This window comes from Tachypleus tridentatus, chromosome 10 (assembly GCF_004210375.1).
Source record: "Tachypleus tridentatus isolate NWPU-2018 chromosome 10, ASM421037v1, whole genome shotgun sequence".
NCBI classification, from domain to species: domain Eukaryota; kingdom Metazoa; phylum Arthropoda; class Merostomata; order Xiphosura; family Limulidae; genus Tachypleus; species Tachypleus tridentatus.
Genome location: NC_134834.1, coordinates 140803384 through 140823238, shown reverse-complemented (window position 1 = coordinate 140823238; position 19855 = coordinate 140803384). Strand labels below are relative to the sequence as shown.

Genomic DNA, 19855 nt, shown 5'->3' with positions numbered 1-19855 from the left:
GGATTTGATAACATGTTGTAATTCAGATTCACAAAATGTTCCAGCACTGAGGCGGTCTTGCACTGTGTCAACAGTGAAGGTTTTCACCAATCTCTTGTGAAATATAAATATTTCGTCTGTTCCCCAAGGTAAATATCCTTTCTTCTATTGATCACCTCTTGGAATCGAAATTTCCCTTTTATTTGGGTATGAAGAGATATTTTTCCACACCACATTCTGATTAGTAGGCTTAACGTCTATTGGTCTCATTTTAATTTTGTGGCGGTACGACCTACTATAGACACTGACTAAATTTTTTAATATCAAAATGTACTTCAATGGTCCATGGTGGTTAAAACAGTATCACGTTTTAGTTTTAAGAGTATGAATAAAACTTTCAACTATAGAAAATTTTGTTTCATTATGTGTAGTAAAGAAATATATTTCTTGTTTCTTGAGATAATGTTGAAATAGTGTATTAGTAAATTTTGTTCTAGAATCGCTATAAAACTTACAATATTTTCGACCATGTTTTAAATTCTTCTTGAAGGCCTTTACGAGTGTCGCTCCTTTCTTATCTTTTGTGTGAAACAACTCATCCATATTTCGAATACAAGTCGGTACACTTTAAGAAATACTTATACTGATTGTTATAATATATTATGTTAGATATTTCTAGTAAATTAGCCTGCTGCAATAAATTATCACTCTGTTTCTCAAAAATTTGTATCTTACAGATTTATGCGATCTATACATATCTCGGCATTTCAACCAGTCCTTGACTCGAATTAAATTGAAGGCTTTACCTAATATTTTTCACTGACCTATATGAAACATGTAGACTAATGTTGTGATTATAATAAATATATTGTAGAGTTTTATCTATTTTATTTGCTACAATTGATGAATTTCAACCAACTTTTTTAATTTCGTTTAATGTCTGTAGCAATAGTTGTAATTTGGCCTCTACAGAAGGCAAAGTTAAACCCTATATGACTGGCAATATTAACAGGATCCAGCGATTGACATAATTTAACTTCTGGTTTGTACTATGGATTGAATAAATGCTTAAGAATGAGTTAGAGAAGCATTTCATAGTTAAGATATTTTTAGACAATTCTTACTTTTTGATATAGCAGCTTTAATTGTTTGTTTAGAATCAAGCACAAAGCTACACGATAGGCTATCTGTGCTCTGCCCACCACGGGTATCGAAACCCGGTTTTTAGTGTGTAAGTCCGCAGACATACCACTGTGCCACTTGGAGGCGATACAGAAACAAAATTCGAGATTGTTATTAAATGTAATTTACTGAATGTACCAAATTCCGACAGTTGAAATATTGACCACACTTTTACTTTAAAAGAGGCTGCTTTGAAAGAAAACCAGAAACTTGACGTAACTGCTTTGCAACCTGTGTTACGTTTCTCGACTTTATGTTACACCTCACTTCAGATTCACTTCCCCTGTCTTGCAAAAAAATTATTGGAGAATGAGCGCTAATAAAAATCCTCAGATTACACTCACTTTTAGCAAATATGTGCGTATTGTTTTCCTCTGGAAAACACAGAAAAGTGAAGTATCCTTAAAAAATAACTTGTAGAACTTTTAATATACGACGTTTAAAGTACATTACAAAGCTTCAGAAAGCCCAGTATGAACTAAGAGTTCGCTTTCACTTACAGACTTTCACGATATATATATTGAACTTTTACTGCCACTCGAAAAATTATTCAAACTGAACATCTACTTAACTGTAAGAGATAATTATTTCTTTGGAAATATAATCAATACGTCAATAAATTCAGGGCTTCGTTGGCAAGAGTGACTTGTAGGTACACCAATATGCCAGCATCCTTATAATCAGTCACATTATTAAGTAGATTCCCATTTCTATTAAACGTGTGATACAAATTATGATAACAAATGTATCATTTTGCACCGAGTATGATCAAAAATAATTTACCAATTTTCGTTCGACTCACAGATTAATCAAACATATTTTTCTAACATATCAACACCCTCAGTATAGCTAGAAATACCAAATTTAATTAATTTAAGAATCTTTTCCAATTGCATAATTTCGTTTGTGTCAATACCATTCATATGAATAAGAAAAATGGAAGGCGTAAACACTGCCTACTGAAACACTTCACTGAGATAAACTTGTCAGTTTCACCGGACTGTATCAATAAAACCTATTTGCATGATCTAATGTAGTTCTATTCATCTTATAACATAATTTAAGTCCTTCCCCGACATACACTGACGTTGTTTACTTGATTAATTTTCTGTGGTACCTGATCAAAAGTTTTATGAATATCGAACTTGGTACACCAAGTCTATTACACCCTTTCCGTCATTCACGTGACATGTAATGTATTTGAAAAAACAAACAAACAGAAAAAAAGACTAAGTAATATATTTTAATGTTCAATAGAGGGCAGTTTACAATTTAGATATAGTGGATGTGCATAATCAATATATTTCAAATTTATTTAGCGTTAAGTTTTGATGTGTAATTTGAATTGTCTGTACGAAATGGATTTTTGTGAATTTGATGACGAATTGTTCGAAAAACCCCGAGACAAGGTTTTGAAAATGTCTACTAATTACACTCCAAAAATATGTGCTTCTCAGGTATGTAATTATGATATATATGAAACAATCTTCTCGAAACATCAAATTATTTCTTTTAGGCCAAACGTTAAAACGAAATTTCCTAACGAGCGAAATCTTTCGGTTGTATGAAAATAATCCAATGATAATTTATAAATAAATATATTAAAAGCATAATAGTTATTTTGGTGGTTAGTGTTGTAAACTTGCTTCGAACTTTGCATGCCAGTATCCAACAATGAGGCAACTGAGGTCCAGATCTCGGTCAAAATTTAAAATTAAATGTAAAATTCTATTTAATATTACCCGGAAATACGGAAAAGGCTGACTTTCTGTGCTTGTCGGTGTTTGAACCTCTGGTAAATTTTCACTAACTATGGCCTTTCTTCGAAGCTTAATAATGTCTGCAGTTTGTTTATTATGTCAGTGTAATTATTAATGGGAAAAAAGAAAATTACCCAAAGAAAATTGATTATCAGCATTACCACGTTATTTTTATGTTCAAGGAGATACTGTTAGAAACCCTTGATTTAGGTCACCCAAAGTCGTGGAGTGTTACGTCTCGTACAGAAATTTTAATATTTTGAGGCTATGATACAATGACTACCTATTGCAGTGTTTGATGTGGAAATAAACGTTCGCCATCTGAATGTTTAAAATGCATGATTCTTAGTAGTTGTGGACTTGCTAACTGTTATCTTTCTGTATAATGTACATTAAACGTTAGTCTTTATAAATTATACCCTTCTGTAATGTAGTAAAAAGGATATATTAGCTAATGATTTATACAACTTCAAAAAGTATTACGCTTATTATTATTAATAGTTATGGAAGTAGTCACACAAGTGAAGGTGGTTTATGACTGTTGTATATGCTTTCCACTGTTGTGTAGGGCTTTATCTATGTACTCTAGATATTTTTTTCAACAATCGATTTGGTGACATAAATTACATTTTCATTATAGAAATTATATGTCGATGAATTACAATTTATATATACACAACCATTGGTGGTATTATTTTGTCATAACTTTTTATCTCTTTTGTATATCCGTATCTCATCGAGAGAACCACAAATAATGATTAGAGAGGTGATTAAACTAAGGAATTGTACAAAATGTGTAGCAGAATAAAACAATGTCAGAGCTACTGATGTTTACTAATTGAATGTGATACTGGTGCATCTGGTATACCTGCATTAGTAAAAAAGAAATTCATATTTTGGTCAAGTAACAGCTTTTTACAGTTCATTGTGGTTAGTTGACCAGCAGACACACTGCTAATGTTCTGGTTTTTTTATAATAAATAAATGAGCCTCACTTGTTTGTTAATTTTTGGTTTAAATTTACTAATCAACATATTGATTATTCTCAATATATTCTTGTTTGTGAATTGTTAACCACCTACTAGTAGAAACGGCATAAATATTTTGTACACATATATGTATATATCCCATTAGAAGTTTTGAAGATAGATATATAACTATTATACCTGAAAAAGCTAAAAAAAACCACACCTGCTTGAGGGTATACTTGATGATTAGCTTGTTTAACTGAATTCTAATCAGAATATTCTACTTTCTAGTACATGGGAATAGTTAAAAATTTTGTTTTGCTACATTATACTTAGATGGTGTAGAAAGACTTGTATTGTCTAGTGCTACTTCTTTGTTGGAATTCCTTAATATTGTTCACGTCTTTAATAAAAAAGTGCATATTTACTGATTAATTTGCATGCATGATGGACCGGTATGTTTGTAAAAGATAATGGTATATCATTATCAAAGTTGATATGTAAACTAGTGAAAGAATTTTTTAGTTGAAAATTTCACATTCAAATTTACCATCTTTATTATGAATAAAAAGGTCAAAGGATGGTTGTTAGTGGTTATGTTGATGTTCCATGGTGAATTTAACATTCAGATGTGTACTGTTAAGGTAGTTTAAAAAACTTGTATATTCCACTTGTCTAAAGATAATAAAGGTATCATCTGAATATCTTCTATAATATACTTATTTAAATTAAGAAGAGAGCACATTCTTCAAGCCAAGATATTTCATGGTGACAAACAACTTAGTGACGGATGGAGTTAATTTAGATCCCATAGCAACACCATCAAATTTGTCATAAATATCATTGTTAAGTAGCAAAATTGGATTGTTTGGTGGTAAAATTTATAAGCACATGCTTAGGAACTCTGACTTAATTATTTTTTTTTGATAAAAAAGTTATTTGTAAATTTATGGTCTTATCTAGCAGTAAGTTGGTATAAGAGGATGCTGTCAAAACTAGCCAAGTAAATTTTTTAAAGAAAAAATTTTCTATTTCTTAACAACTCAAAACTGGTTTTTATGGAATATTGATTTTTAATTAGTGGTTTGAACAAAAACTGATGGTAATTTTTGAAACTGTGAAAAAGTCTTTTCTGTAATATTAAGAGACTGACATATGTAAAACAGAAATCACAAAATTTTAAAAAATATAAATATTACTGCGGCTGTTGATTTGCACTATAAAAGGGTTGAAAGTTCTGTGCTACAAATCAGTTGATTACTTACAGTAGATGATAATATATAGTTTCTTTTAAACAGTTTTATGGCTGACAGTTAATTATAAAATGTTAACTGATTGATTAGCACATTCCAACATCATATGCAAAAAGATAATGTACTTGTGTTAAACAAATGATTAACATTAGTTTTTTGTGTACTTCAAGATACACTAAATGCATTAACATAATGAAGGTTATTGGAAAGCTGTTGTTTGAACCTGTATGCATACATTTATACACACACACACACACACACACACACACACACACACACACACACACACACACACACACACAAAGCATATTGATCCCTAAATAACAATATTAAGGATACTGATTATTTTGTATTTCATACTTTTTCAGATTAATAGAATTACTCAGCCTAAGATGCAAGCTAACATGAATGAGGACCATTGAGATGTAACATATCATCACATTACATAGATAACTTGCATCCAATAAAACATTTTCTCCACAGACTCAATTGTAACACTGAAATTCAGCAGACCTTGAATGTCAAAATATTATAGTCCTCTGAGAAAGCTTTGACATTTCAAGTAGTGATTGTGAAAAGAAGGGAATGCTGGGGTCTTGTGTAGACCTTTGCAAATGAAGGCAGTAATTCACCAGATTTTCCAAATTCTATGTATTTCATTTGCTAGATATTAACAAATGTCTGGATATATTGAAAGATGTTAATTGGTTCAACATTTTATTATGCATGTTTTCAGCTACTGATCACCAAACTGGTTGATGAAAATACACATTAAGAATGCTTTCTTTAGTAATAATTATATAAATGTTGTGTTAGGCCATTTATTTGGTAATACACCTGCTACTTTTGAAAGGTTAATGATACTTGCACACACTGAGAGGGCTGAAATGTCAGAGGTGTCTCATCTCATCTGTCTGGATGACATGCATGAATGTTTCAGACCTTTTCTCAGAACCTGAGAATGATATTTCAGAGTATTAAAAAAACCAAAACCACAAAATTATATACACTTGTGCATGGAAGTGAGCTTGTCAGTTATATAATAGGCAGCAGTGAAGTTTTCACAGATCTTGCAAAGATTGCAGTTCTTATCTCAGATCATAGGAAAATTCCCCAGCTTTCTATGTTTAGTGTTATGATATTCTTTATTTGTAATTAATTTCTTCACAATAAGTATAGTATTGTTGATATCAACTAAGGAGGGTACACAATTTGGGTGAATATGCAAATATGAACAAGTTAAGACATAAAGTATACTTTAGTGATTGATGTTGGCTTATTTTCATCAAAATTATCACTTCACTCTTTATATTGATGCCATTGACAGTGGAATTGGAGTAGTATTTTGACAACTACTGGATAATGTATGTGAGAAATATGCTAACAACTGAATGCTATTATGTGTAATTGTAGTATTCATGAATAATAAATAACAGTTCTTCCATGGTAGATTATTTACTATTTTTTTGGACTTTGCATCACTGAAGTGACTACTAAAAGCACATAACTTTGCTGTACAACATTGTCTTGTCAGTGAGAGAAAATAAAACATTGAATTTGGCTCAGTAAATCACCTGATTTTCTGTTGAGGCAGATTGGCAATGCAGTTCATTTGTTTTTCTCCCAACCATTCTACTGCTTCTTTTCCAAGTATTCAACAGGATCAAGTGCTGGACTATCTAAGTTCAGGATCAAGCATTGAACAGTCTGTTTCTAGTTCATCAATTACAGACTGAAATGCTTTAGGAAACAATATAGGTCTTCTTTTTTCATTAATTTCAACATTGTGGGTTGTATATTCTAGGCTTGCTCACAGGGACCTGTGAAACTGACCAAAGCCTCTCCCTTAATGCCAAATAGAGATGTCACTCGTGTCATCAACTCTGGACAGAAGCTATTTATAGGGTTTCCAACACTCAGTTAAGTGGCATGTCCTTGGTGCAGGGGAATAAACTACTCAGGGTATCTCAAATAGCCCTGTACAAGTTCATGTGTTATAAACTGCTGTTGAGATTTTAGGGAACCTTGCAGTATATATCTGTGGATGCTCATTATTTCACATGCCAGGGAAACAACTCTGATTGATGTAATTCATTTACCAAAATTATATCCATCCTTTCTCCACTGGTTATCAATGGTAAGATACATGATGCTCTGACAAGAGATAATTTATGAGTCTAGTATGGACCCTCCCATAGGGTCTTACGTTCTGCAGATACCATTCCATTTTGAAGACTCTTAGGCATCCACACTTCCATTCCACTGAGATTAATCCTTGGGAGTGTCATCTGTTTAAATGGTTTGGTTACAGCAGATAGTGAGTCACCTCGAGTTGATTGGATGGAAGCTGAGCAATGTTAAGGAACTCTGATTGCAGGTGAAATTTGTACCTCCGGAAGAGGACTTCTTGACTTTATCTCTTCTGTACATCCATCTCTCTTTGATAGTAAATGCTCCCTTCATGGTTATAAGTACTTCTATCGATGGAAAATGTCATTCTTTTAATGAGAAATTTTTCTTTGAAGTCATTTAATTCAAGTGTTCAAACAGGGATTAGTATGCGTGTTATCAAGACAGAAATTGTGCAGTAAATTGTGTTTTCATTGTACCAAAATTTATCCTTCCTACCTACTTGTGGTATTTTTAGATTAAATTGATTTTCCTGCACATATCAGATTAGAATGCTGTGTTTACTAACTTGACTGAGTTTCTTAATATGTGTAAAATAAGGAGACTAGATAAGTGTGAAAATGAAAAACATCCTTATTTTTGCAATAAAAAAAAAAAAAACAGCACTTGTGTACTTGCACAAATCAAATCATAGCTGTTTCTTTACTGTTCTGTGTTTAGTCCCACAGCTTTCACTTTCTGGGATATAATAGGGATATTAAGTATGCATAGACATAGGAATGCATTCCTAGAATTTGCAGATTTAAGGTTAAGGAATCTTTGGTTTTAGAATGTTCTTACACTATGCAGAGTATTCATAAGCTTACCTGTAATTGTACACTGTTCCACTTTCTATGCGATTTATTGCATGAACATCAGTAGAACTTGCATAAGCTTTGTTTTTCTGTTACCTGTTTGGAAACATCTATGCCTATCTTGAACATCTGTTTTCTAAATTGATGCTTATCTTCTATAGATAAGGTGGATGTGAGGTGGATGCAGCCACCTCAAGTACATTACAGTCACTAAGATAATGGCTTCATCTTAGTGCCATTAAGTGAACTAAGAGAATACAAGAAAATACTTGTAAACTTTTGGAATTGGATAAAGTCATTTAAAATTGCTATTTTTGAGATCTTGGTCTTGGAGTCCAGTCCCTTACTTTAACTGTAAAGCTTTAAGTTAGTCCCATGTGCTCCAATTGCCTACTACATCCTCAGTAAAATAAATAACAGTGTAACAGGTAGCATTAGTTGAAGTTCCAATGACTAAATAGACTCCTCCACTTGGCCTGCCTGCATTACAGAAAATTTATTATGTCTTTTTCAACATTCATCAAAAGGTAATTTTTCAATAATCTTAAATAATGTAATGTTTATGCCAAAACATAAAATGAAATGCTTAAACTACCTTCTAGAGCACCACAAGTAACATGTATACAGTGAGAACTCTTTCACCACCCCCCAAATTCTTCCCAATTCCCCTTAAAAACTATTCCCATTGCTTAAATGTCTTGGATGTGAAATGTTAGAGCCACAAGTTTTTTTGGAAGATAAGAAATAACCCAAAGAATATTAAAATTATTTGATATTGTAAAGTGAAACTAAATCAAGGGTAAAAGGAAAGCAAAAACATAGATGAGTAAACAAAATAATCATCTTGCCACGTATTTCTGTGTGGATAGAGAATTACTGGCAATTTGATGCATGCTCTCCCTTGCATCAAGAGAGCAACTCAATAAGGAAAGGCTATTAGTACTTCATAAGCAAGTGTCTGTTTGAACTTCTCAATGTAACTTCTTTTGAAATCAATCTGTAACTGTAATAAAATGCAGGAAGAGATGGAGTGCCAAAACCAGTTTGTGAAAACAAAACAACTATTACTAACATTTTACTGAAGTGTTTTAACCTATGATGGTAAGTGTTCATAGTGTCTGCTGAAATTGCCAGTAAAGTCCTACATATGTGGTTACACAGCTACACGCAATTGACTTCTGTGGATGGCAAAACATGGAGTTAAATACTGTTTTTAAGTTCAACAGTCATTTGCAGACAGTTATTGTCCACTAAAACTTTTGGATAGCTAGACGTTTTGCAAGTTTGAGAATGGAGACAGTAGTGGTCAAATGTGTAGGAATTCTGTAATGATTAATTTTTCACTAAAAGCACTGCATAACTGGTTCTTGACAGCATTGATAATGTGATGATACACTATCTTGCTTAAACGCAATGTCCACTTGAATGCTTCAATAACTACTGCAGAAATAAAGTAGCAGGGGAACAGCAAGTAAAAAAACTATATTTTGACATTGTTTAGCATTTTGCATATAAATTTGATGCTACTAAAAATTGACTGTTTTGGAAAGAGCACGTAACAGTTTTTTCCAACACAAAATATTCATACACTGAAATCATAAAGTGTGTTGAGATTGGAGATTTAGATTTTCCAAGATGGAGATAATGCTTGTATTTAATGATATTGGAAAACAAAGGAATATTGATCAGCTTGGAGCACCAAGATCATCCAAAAAAAGAGAACTGGAACAAAATGTATCTCAGCTAGGATAAATAAAGTGTGGTGCCTTGTAACAAGCGAGAATTGTTTAACACAAATGTCAATGATAAAAGTTTTCCATTTGCTTTAAATAATACTACTCAACATAGAAAGGATTTATATCTGAAAACGAGACCAACAAGCTATGGGTTTAAAAAGATAAGACATCTAGTCATATCCCTGTTTAACTGTTGCTTACCTCAAGTACCTAGAAGATCCTTGGGAATTGCCTTGTTGAATGACATTTCTTGATTTTGTGAAGCAATCTACTTAGGTGTAGGTAGGTGATGTGATTATTGTGTACCAACTACAAATTTTTTTATGGTTTCAATTAAGCATGTCTTTTGGGAAACATGGGCATCAATAATAAACGTTGTTGTGAAGAAAGATACATAAATCCATCTCTACATTACATTCATTGCTATGAAAAAACCTTATAAGTACAAGCTTACATTTGGGGATAAAAATGCCAGAGGCAGCATCATATAACATAAGTGGTGCCACCTGGGGACAAAATATTAAAAGTTTGAAAACTTTTTGCTGTAACCTTGTGTACATGTAAGCACACTTAATTTTGCTGTTGTGTTATGGTTTGGAAATTATCAGCAACAGAATACATGAAGTAACTTTATAGTCACCCTGTACATTTAACTGTTGATGATAGTGTAGGAACTGATAATTTGTATTTTTATAAAAAAAAATAGTTGCAGCTATTGAGCATTTTTATTAACAATAAAATCAAATAAAAATATCACTTATGATGCATGTAACTTTGAAAGATGTATGTATAGTGTTACTAGAATTATACTGAAAGGTTAAATGTTTATGTAAATTAATGTTCAATGTGTTTGTGGTTAAAATAATATATTTGTTACTATGGCTTCATTTTTTAGTGGTTTATGGAAGATGCAGTCCTTAAGGAAGCTGTTCTAGAGGAATGTCTGGTATTACAGAAACATCAGGCAGATCTTCTGTTTTTCCAGAATTGTTACAGTGAAGCAGCAGAAGCATATAGAAAATGTTTGGATTTGGTTCAAGCTGATAATTTAACATTGTACCGTGATTGCGTTGAAGGCTTGGCTCGTTGTTTGATTTTTCTAAAACAGTTTAATAAAGCCTTACTTCTTGCCAAAAAGCTAGTATGTATTATGTAAAGTTATTTTTGACTTTTTTTTTCTATAATATTGTGTACATTTTTCATCTTTTGTGCATGAATCTATTTATTTACTTCTTGTGTTTTTGAATTAAGTGAATTACTGATACTTCTCAATTTCTCATATTTTTGTGTGTTCTAGTACTTTTAGGCTCAACCATTTTTTTGTAATATTTCAAAAAATATAATTTTACTGTGTATGTTATGAAAGCTAATTCTAAAGTTTTTTGTCAACTTATGTTAATTTTATTGTTTTTTAAAGCTACTTATCAATTTCCCATCTTTTTTTGATGTTACATAAACTTATTTCCCAAACTGTTATCTTTTGGCATTCATTATGAAGTGTTATTTACCAACTTTCCAATTTTATATGTATTTGATATAAATGTGTTTACCATTGATTATAACAAGAGTCTGCAAAAGCAATTGATAACTGTATTTTATCTTTATTGTCAATATCCTTTTCCATTTAAACCTTGAGGTAGTACCTCAGTACCGTTTTTGAAGTGTGAAAAGTCAATCATGTGTAATTTACATCTCTAAGTAGAGGGTTATGCTTAATGATGTGTGATAAAATATACTGGATATTCAATATGAGTTAGCCTTGAGAATTAGCCAATCATAACTTGGAGTTGACATCATGTTTAATTTGTGCCAAAGACATGTGTACAGAAAAAAACAGAAGTGTGATTATAACTATAAGAAATGTTAACCAATCTTTATAAGAATAAAATTTAAAATAATGAAAGGTGGTAGGAAATATAGAAAATAATGTAATGTAATATGTATAAAATAAGACCAAAATAGAGAAATTAAAGTATAAATTGTGCTAATAATGTAAAGTAAGTTTAATTATGAATTTTACTTTTGAAAATCCTTTCAAAGACATATGAAGGTCAATAATCTCAGGAGTGAGATTGATGCCATTTGACATTACAGTATTTAATAGAGCTATCCAGTAAACTTCTTTGATTTCACTAATTTTGTTGGATGTAAATGTGTCTCTATACTTGTCAGTTTAATGTCTTGAAGAGAGCATCCAGGCGTGTTAATGTTCTTTGTTTGTTTAGATTCTTGATTTGTAGTTATTAAAACATTCCTGTATAGTTATTTAGGTTTGACTTGTATATTGAAAGTTGCATTTTTTGGCATTGGATTAAGTAACTAATGTTGTTTTTTTTTTATAGAGAATGATAGGATTTATTGATTTTGAACTGCTTTTGTTTGTCTTTATTGGAAAATTTGCCCACTTTCTGCATGAACTTGCAGGCTTGGCATCATTTGCTATGGCGAAGATGACTTTCGCTTGGTGTTGATTTAAACTTGACGTTAGTGTGAACTGAGTGTAAATGGAAACTTATTTTTCTCAAAGAAATGACAGGAACTTGAGTAAAAATGGGTTTAGCCAATCATTAGATTGAAGGACATAAAAGTATTTTTTTAACACACAGGGTAAGTTTTTTTAGTTTTGGGTAGTAGGTAGTAATCAAAGAAACACAAGACAAATTTGTTTTAGGTAATTGTTTCGATGTAGATTTTCTCTTTCACAAAGCAAGACTTTGTATTTTCCTTGAAATAATCACTCTCCAACACATTTGCCCAAGTACACTTTCAAAGTACTCAGGAAGCTGAATAAAAAAAGACTGGCACACATGTATCATGCTGATGTGCTAGGACACCAAATACAAATTAAATTATACCTAAATCCACCAATTACCATAGAAGTCAATAACAAGCTGTTTTATTTGCAGTGGAAGAAAATCCTTCATTACACTTTCAAAACTCTCACAAGGCTTTTGCAAATCCACAGTTTTGAAAATTTTGAAAAGTATTGCTGCTGTAAATTTCAAGAACACAATTAGTCCTACTGAACAACAGAAATTTGATATATTTATTAACAAAACAAAGACGACTTTTGAAAATCATGCAAAAGCAACAATAAAAAATACATTATGTTCTTACACATTTTACCTTCACAATTAATTCACACTAAAATCAACTTTGCATTAAAAGCAGGTGGAAGTCATCTTTGCAATAGCAAGTGAGGTCCAATCTGTAAATTCATGCAGGAAATGGGGAAATTTTCAAATAAAGACAACCAAAAGTAGTTAGAAGTTACTAAATCCATAGCCTGTTCTTTAAACAACATTACTTACTTAATCGAATGCTCAAAATTTAACTTTTGTATTGGAAGTCAAACCAAAACAACTATATAGAAATGTTCTGATGACCATGAATTAACAATCAAAACAAACAAAGAACTTCTGGTTGCAAAACATTTATACATCTAAAAGGAACAGAGAAATTAAAGAGACTTCCTGAATAATACTATTAAATGCTGTAATGCTGAATGAAATCAATCTCAATCCTGGGATTATTACCTCCATATGTTTCTGAAAATATTTTCAAAAGTATAATTCATAATTAAACTTACTTTACATTATTAGCACAATTTATTTTTAATTTCTCCATATTGGTATTATTTCCAATATATTGCATCACATTATTATTTTCTGTATTTTCACCACCCTTTCCCATTATTTTATTTTTATAAAGATTAGTTAACATTTTTATAATTATTGTCACACTTAAGTCTTTTATGTACTGTACACATCTCTTTGGCATAAACTAAACCTGACATCGACAATTCTAGTTTATGACTGGCTAGATCTTGAGGCTAATTCATATTGAACATCTGGTTTATGTGACATCAACATTTGTGCCTGAATAATTTTTCACTCTTGTTAAACAAAACCCTTTATTCTCCTGAAGAATAATGATGAACTAATAAAAAAATGCTTGAGTTTTGGGTCTCATTTGAAAAACCATTAGAACTTTTATATGTGATCCTGTGTGCTAACTTCTTAATCAGAATTTACATTTGTAGAGAATATGGTAGATTTAACCATGTAGACTATAATGATGAAAATTTCAACAAATTTTGAGATTTTGACATTTTAGTTTATTATAAATTAAATACACAAGCTCGTGTAATCATACTTAAAAATCATGAAAACTAGGTCATGTCACACTGACTCAAACATATCAGAATTACAATGATTTGAAGCTTGGATCAATTGTAAATTTTCTCCAAGCATTAAGTTGTTTGTTACTGCTTTTTAATGGAAAAAGAATAACCTAGAATACTAAAAAAAATCATTAAATTGTGAAAAAAAAAAGTGACACAGTGACATAATTCCATAACTAACTTATTTTACAGAGATATATAGTGTTGAAAAGAGCTATAGAGAGTATGAGAAAAAGGTGTTTAACAGTCAGTTACTATGGAAATTCCACCCATTTAATTGTGTCCAAATAAAGTATGTTGCAGTACAGTTGAATGTTGAAAGTTGTTATTATGGTAATCATCCAGCAATATAGAAAGTGATATATCAGGATAAAAACATATGAAATTGTATTACAGACAACTTTGATAAAATGCCATGCCTCTTTAGGTACTGAATGTAAGATATGGTGGACATCATTAATAATAGAAACAGTAGAAAACTGAAACTCTCCAAGAGTACCTCAGAGCGAGTTCTTTGCGAGATGTATGAGTACAAGTCATAACAAATACCTTGGTCCAGTAAATACAGGTGTGGATGTTATTTCGAGAACAGTAGGTTAGGTACTAGCATGAATGCCTGCTCAGTGGATGTTTACCTGCTCAAAAATTGTTTTTGAGAATAGTTAATCAAAACGAAAATACTTGGTTGATGGCAGAGAGATGAATGGTATCATGGTCAATGTACAACACTATAGTGAAGCATCTCAGCTAGCAGTGTTGAAGATCATCAAATTGACAGTGATCTTATAGTTTACAGTGAATATAGTGAAAAGGTATCTTGATGGTAAAAGAGGTACCAAGTCCCGGTATGAATATCATTGAGACTTTATGGACTTATTTAAAAACTGAGAAGGTGACCAAACAACATGGATGAATTGTGAAGAATATTCTTCCACATTTGCACAGTGATTAACTATATGGCAGCATGAAAACAAGGTATAGTATTCTATGTAAAGTAGAGGGCTGACATAGAAATTATTGATCCAAATAAAATATGAGAATTTTCAGATAAAGAAAAATATTTTTAATTGCAATATGAAAATCAATTTGTATTCAGAGAAGTTAACACTTTTGACTCCATATATTCACAGATATATTTTCAAAGAAAATAGTAAATATTCTAATTTTTTTCTATAATAGACTTGATGCATATTGAAAGCTTGCAAAATTTCATGAAGATGTAAAAAAATTATTAGAAGCTATGGTGTAGAAACTATAAAGGTCAATTTGGGGTCAGGAACTTGGCAAGTTTGACCAAGCTTGCAGCAAGTGTGTTAAAGGTAAGGCATCAATATGAGATACTGTATTCACCATTCAGAAATCAACAATACTGGAGATGAACATGTATTCTTTATAGGCCATATAATTTTGTCCAGCGACATCCACTGTATTTCACTACTGGCTTCAACCCTAGTATTCCAGAAAAACTGGCACTGTAATGACTTTATTGGGCAGGAGTTCACTATATTTATTTTGATGCGAGTCAGTTGTTCAACCCAGTTTGCCATCTGGTTTCACAAATACATCTGTATGTTCAATAAACAAATCACTGAGATACTTTCTCTGTTTTTGGACTAAACTGTCTGCACAGTCCTCAACCAACAATCTCAAATGTAAAGGTAGTTAGGTAGTTGTTTTTGGTCATAATGTTAAGGATGCATCCACAGTGTAACTATTAGTCTCTGTCACTTCCACTGTTCAGTCCCAATATAAGCTGGATAACCACTTGTTCATAAATTCCAAAGAGCACTATTATTCATTTTTTGTTGTGTATGCAGCTGTTGAAGTTATTGGTGCTCACTTGCTGGATAGGAAACATCTTATTTTATATATATATTCTATTTAATGTCACATGGCAATGATGCACTAGTTTTCACTTACGATAAATCAAGAACATCACTGCTTTATAGGGAGATACTGTTATTCCCTCTGCTACATATGTTTATGAGTTCATCTGAGCTTTATCTGGCCAACATTCAATGACTGTTCTGTGGAAATTCACTTCAACATTTGCACTGGTAAAACACACAAAATCCACTTTGAGGAAGCCAATGCCATGTCCAAGTTTGGAAGGTGACTTCCTTTATTCTTTGAGCAACCTTGCCCAGGTAAAGCCAGAGATCTACTTCTTAAATTGCATCTAGTCTTTTGCCATTTGCCAGAATGAAGTTAGTATCAACTGGTCTTAGTGTACTTAATGAATTTACTTCTGTATGAGTATATATTCTGCTGCAGCTGTCACAGAGTAAACTTTACCATGCAGATGTCCAAACCCTTCTTCACTGCATCATGGAATACTGGGGGCAAAATCTACTTGACATCACTTACAGGGACCTGTGATACTGGTCAAAGCCTTTCTCTTACAAGTTCTCAGTTGATGCCTGACTTAAATGCTGCTTATGTTATAGGTACAAGGGTAGAGATACTTAGGGACTCCAAAATATAGATGAATAGTCAGTCCTTGCTTCAGAAATTCACAGTGCTATGTAATTTGCATATGGACTTGATGCTCTGTGCGACCCTATATAGAAATATAGTCTGTGGTTATTCTGGCAGTATACCTCCCAGCATGGAAAGCCTCACAACTGCCCTATATTCATAACCTTTTCCTTTTGATATCTGCTGTCTCACCTGCTGGAGAAACACCTCTGACTGATGAAGGTCATTCACCAGAAGCATCTGCAGGTTTTTTAGCTGATCTTGATTACAGATGCAGAGATGCCAACTCTTTCAAATGACTGAGTGTAATGATTGTAGACAGAGCCCTTTCACAGTTTTAGTTCTTTTAGATTTGCCAGAAACAAGACAATCTGGTGAATGAAGCCTCTTTTTTTTCCATTTTGTGAATGATCGCATTGGTGTTTCTATGCCACTTAGAAAATGAGAAATACCTATGTATGCGAGTGCTGATTGGCTGACAAGCACTGATGATGTAACTATGGATTCCCCCACGTACCCAGTATGGAAAAGCACTGCACTCAGACTGTTGGTGACGTTGGAGATACAAATATTATTCCAAGCACAAACATGATTTTTGCAAGTAGCCATTTGGATTATGTCTTTTATTTATTATCAACATTTATTTTTATCTCACTAGAAATTTTCTTTTCACCCCTTTCAAGCCCTGGGGGAACAATTTATCACTTTATTGTATAGGCCTATATGATATATAATAATTTGGGAGTTGCAACAAGTCGTAATATTTGTCTGTATGAGCATATAGTCATAATGTATACACCAAAATCATAATGATTGGCATCTCTGCAGATGGTACTGTGTTAATCTGGCTGTAATTGTGTGAAAGACTTATGGAGATCACACTAGATGGTCTCAGACTTACCAGGTGTGATTTTACCTTGTTGGCTTTCACTTTATACTTCCTTTTCACCAAGATTGTTCCTCATAGGTAATACCTGATCTGTTAGTGTGGATATATTGGATATCAGCTGAGCTTTCTGAGTCTGTGGATACAGAGGGAATGACATCAGGGATCTTCAAAGCATAAGTGAAAGTCTTACATCCAGGAAAGAATTTCTGCACTTCACACCTCTCTCATGTAACTTTTTTTTCTAGGAGCAAACTATTCTTTCTGTAAAGTGCATTTCTGTTAAACATGTTTAACTCAAGAGCTCCAATAAGAGCAATTCCTGTTAACAAAAACAGAAAACTATATAATGAAATTCTGTGGTCACAGCACCAGAATGTCACCTTTCTATGTATGTTAAGGTATTCTCATATTAAACTGACTTTTGCAAAAGTGGTAGGTCTACTTTATAATGGATGTATTGGCAGAATAAATTACAAAGTAAGTATGAATTTAACTAAGCTGAGTTTGAGCAAAGTAAAACTGTTTGAACAAGATGTGTAATATAAAATGTAAACAGTTTTTACTTAAATCAGTGGACAAACATAGTATACATATTTTTGTTAAGACAATGGACAGTTGCATACTACTGTGAATTTATCAATAGATGTTTTACAGTTAAGATATCTTTCCATTAGGTGACTCATTTGAGATTCTGTGTTGTACTGTTTTAATTTAATGCATTTGAGATTCTATGTTGTACTGTTTCAATTTAATGCATTTGAGATTCTATGTTGTACTGTTTTAATTTAATATTTATTATTTGCTGCAAGATGTTGGATTTACCCATAGTGATTTGTACTTAAATCTATAAACTAGACTAACAGTACAAAATAATCTCTGTGATAAAAATTTCAAAGCAGTGGCATAATTATAATAGTAGGCCTCCCCATCATTTTTAGTATGATTTTTAGGTTTTTGTTTTGTACTTCTTTTGTGATTAAAATAAATGGTTCTGTTCATTAACATTCACTGTCTAAAGTCACTGAATTTCTACTCTTCTTTTTTTTTCCCTCTTGTTTTGCTCTGATTCACTGTTTTCAGTGATTTCATCCACTCTTTACTCTTCACCTTCACTAGTTTGTACCTTCAGCCATTCCATTGATATTTACAGTTTGCAGCTTGTAAATTTTATTTGTATTCAGTCATTACCTGTATTTATGCCCTATTATATTGAAGGAGGTGGAAATGGACAAATGGTATATACAAGTGAAACTCAAACTTTTGAGCTGTATTGGTTATATCAACTTGTTTGTTTCAGTGGCTTGCTTTTCAAGATCTTGTTCCAGACTGCCTAAATCCAACATTTCTTAGTTCACAAGAAACATCCCCTTCATCGAGAGCAACTAGTGCTACTCACCTGACTGTTCATTCTGATACTAATGCATTACCTCCTCTCACATAAACAGATATTCTCATTCAGTGCTACCTATATTGGGAAACCTTTTTTCTTGTATATACCACAAGCCTTAAATCTTCCATCCATTTGGAATTACTGATTCTATGTATCTTGCATTCAAATCATTATGCAACAACTCTTTACTAATAAAAGTGTGACATACTTGCTTGATACATTTGACTCCCTCTGTTTTATTCTACCAAATTATCATTATCAATTCTCATTTGGTAGTGTTCATGTTAATACATTCTCTGTTTTGGTGCTCTTTGTTTAATTCAGATTCATGACTCTTAATAATTTAGTTTCCAAAGTAAAATTTCTTCATTAATTTTTTTTTTATCTTTAAATTGTAGAAGAATTTTTTGGTAAACATAATTTCCAGCCAATTTTGTTTGATTTATGTTTCAAATATAAATTCTGAGGTTACTCTTACCACATAAGGTATCATACCTCCTACTAGCATTATCTCACAAGCTGCAGATGTGGGAGATCCACTGTTGAATTTATCTGTAATTATCTAAAGTGAGAACTTGTCCCACCTCCTTCTAAACAAGCCTAACCTGTGCAGGTTAATGAAGATTTTGACAGCTTTTATCCACCACTGGTTTCTGCTGTGTCTTCCTGTGGAATCAATTAGGCCAAATATGGTCTTTTTAAACATGATTTCTCAGGTATGTGACATTTTATCATTTCTTACGATCTCTGTCCTTTTTTGTTTCATGATAGTTTTTCCTCTCTATATTTAGTTTTCTTACTTTCCTCTGATATTAAAGCTCATGCTGAACAATTTTCTTCAAAAGTTGAGGATGCCAGCATACATCAATCTCCACTGGCTATGGATCAGTTTTCATTAGTTTACCATCAGGCTGACTGCCCATTTTTCTACTTTTAAAGTTTGAGTTGATTTTACCACTGAAGGGAGTGGCACCTGATTTTCTTGTGCATTTATTCCATGCCCAGTTTTCCCACTTTTGTCATACCCTTACTTTCACTTACAGTATTTATCTA

The 19855-nt window shown here is 32.2% G+C and overlaps 1 protein-coding gene across 5 annotated transcripts in view; it reads left to right on the top strand.

Moving 5' to 3' along the window:
* The window catches only part of LOC143230459 (uncharacterized protein C8orf76 homolog), a 52150-nt gene continuing 32295 nt past the window's right edge, over positions 1-19855 (top strand). For 2 of the 5 annotated variants that reach the window (XM_076464058.1, XM_076464057.1), the window contains exons 1-2: positions 2358-2618; positions 10758-11003. In XM_076464058.1, coding sequence (XP_076320173.1) covers positions 2493-2618; positions 10758-11003 — 372 coding nt within the window. In that variant the 5' untranslated portion in view covers positions 2358-2492. Of the gene's footprint in view, positions 129-2357; positions 2619-10757; positions 11004-19855 lie in introns of those variants that run through there. The other 3 variants (XR_013016445.1, XM_076464056.1, XM_076464059.1) reach the window with 2 other exon arrangements.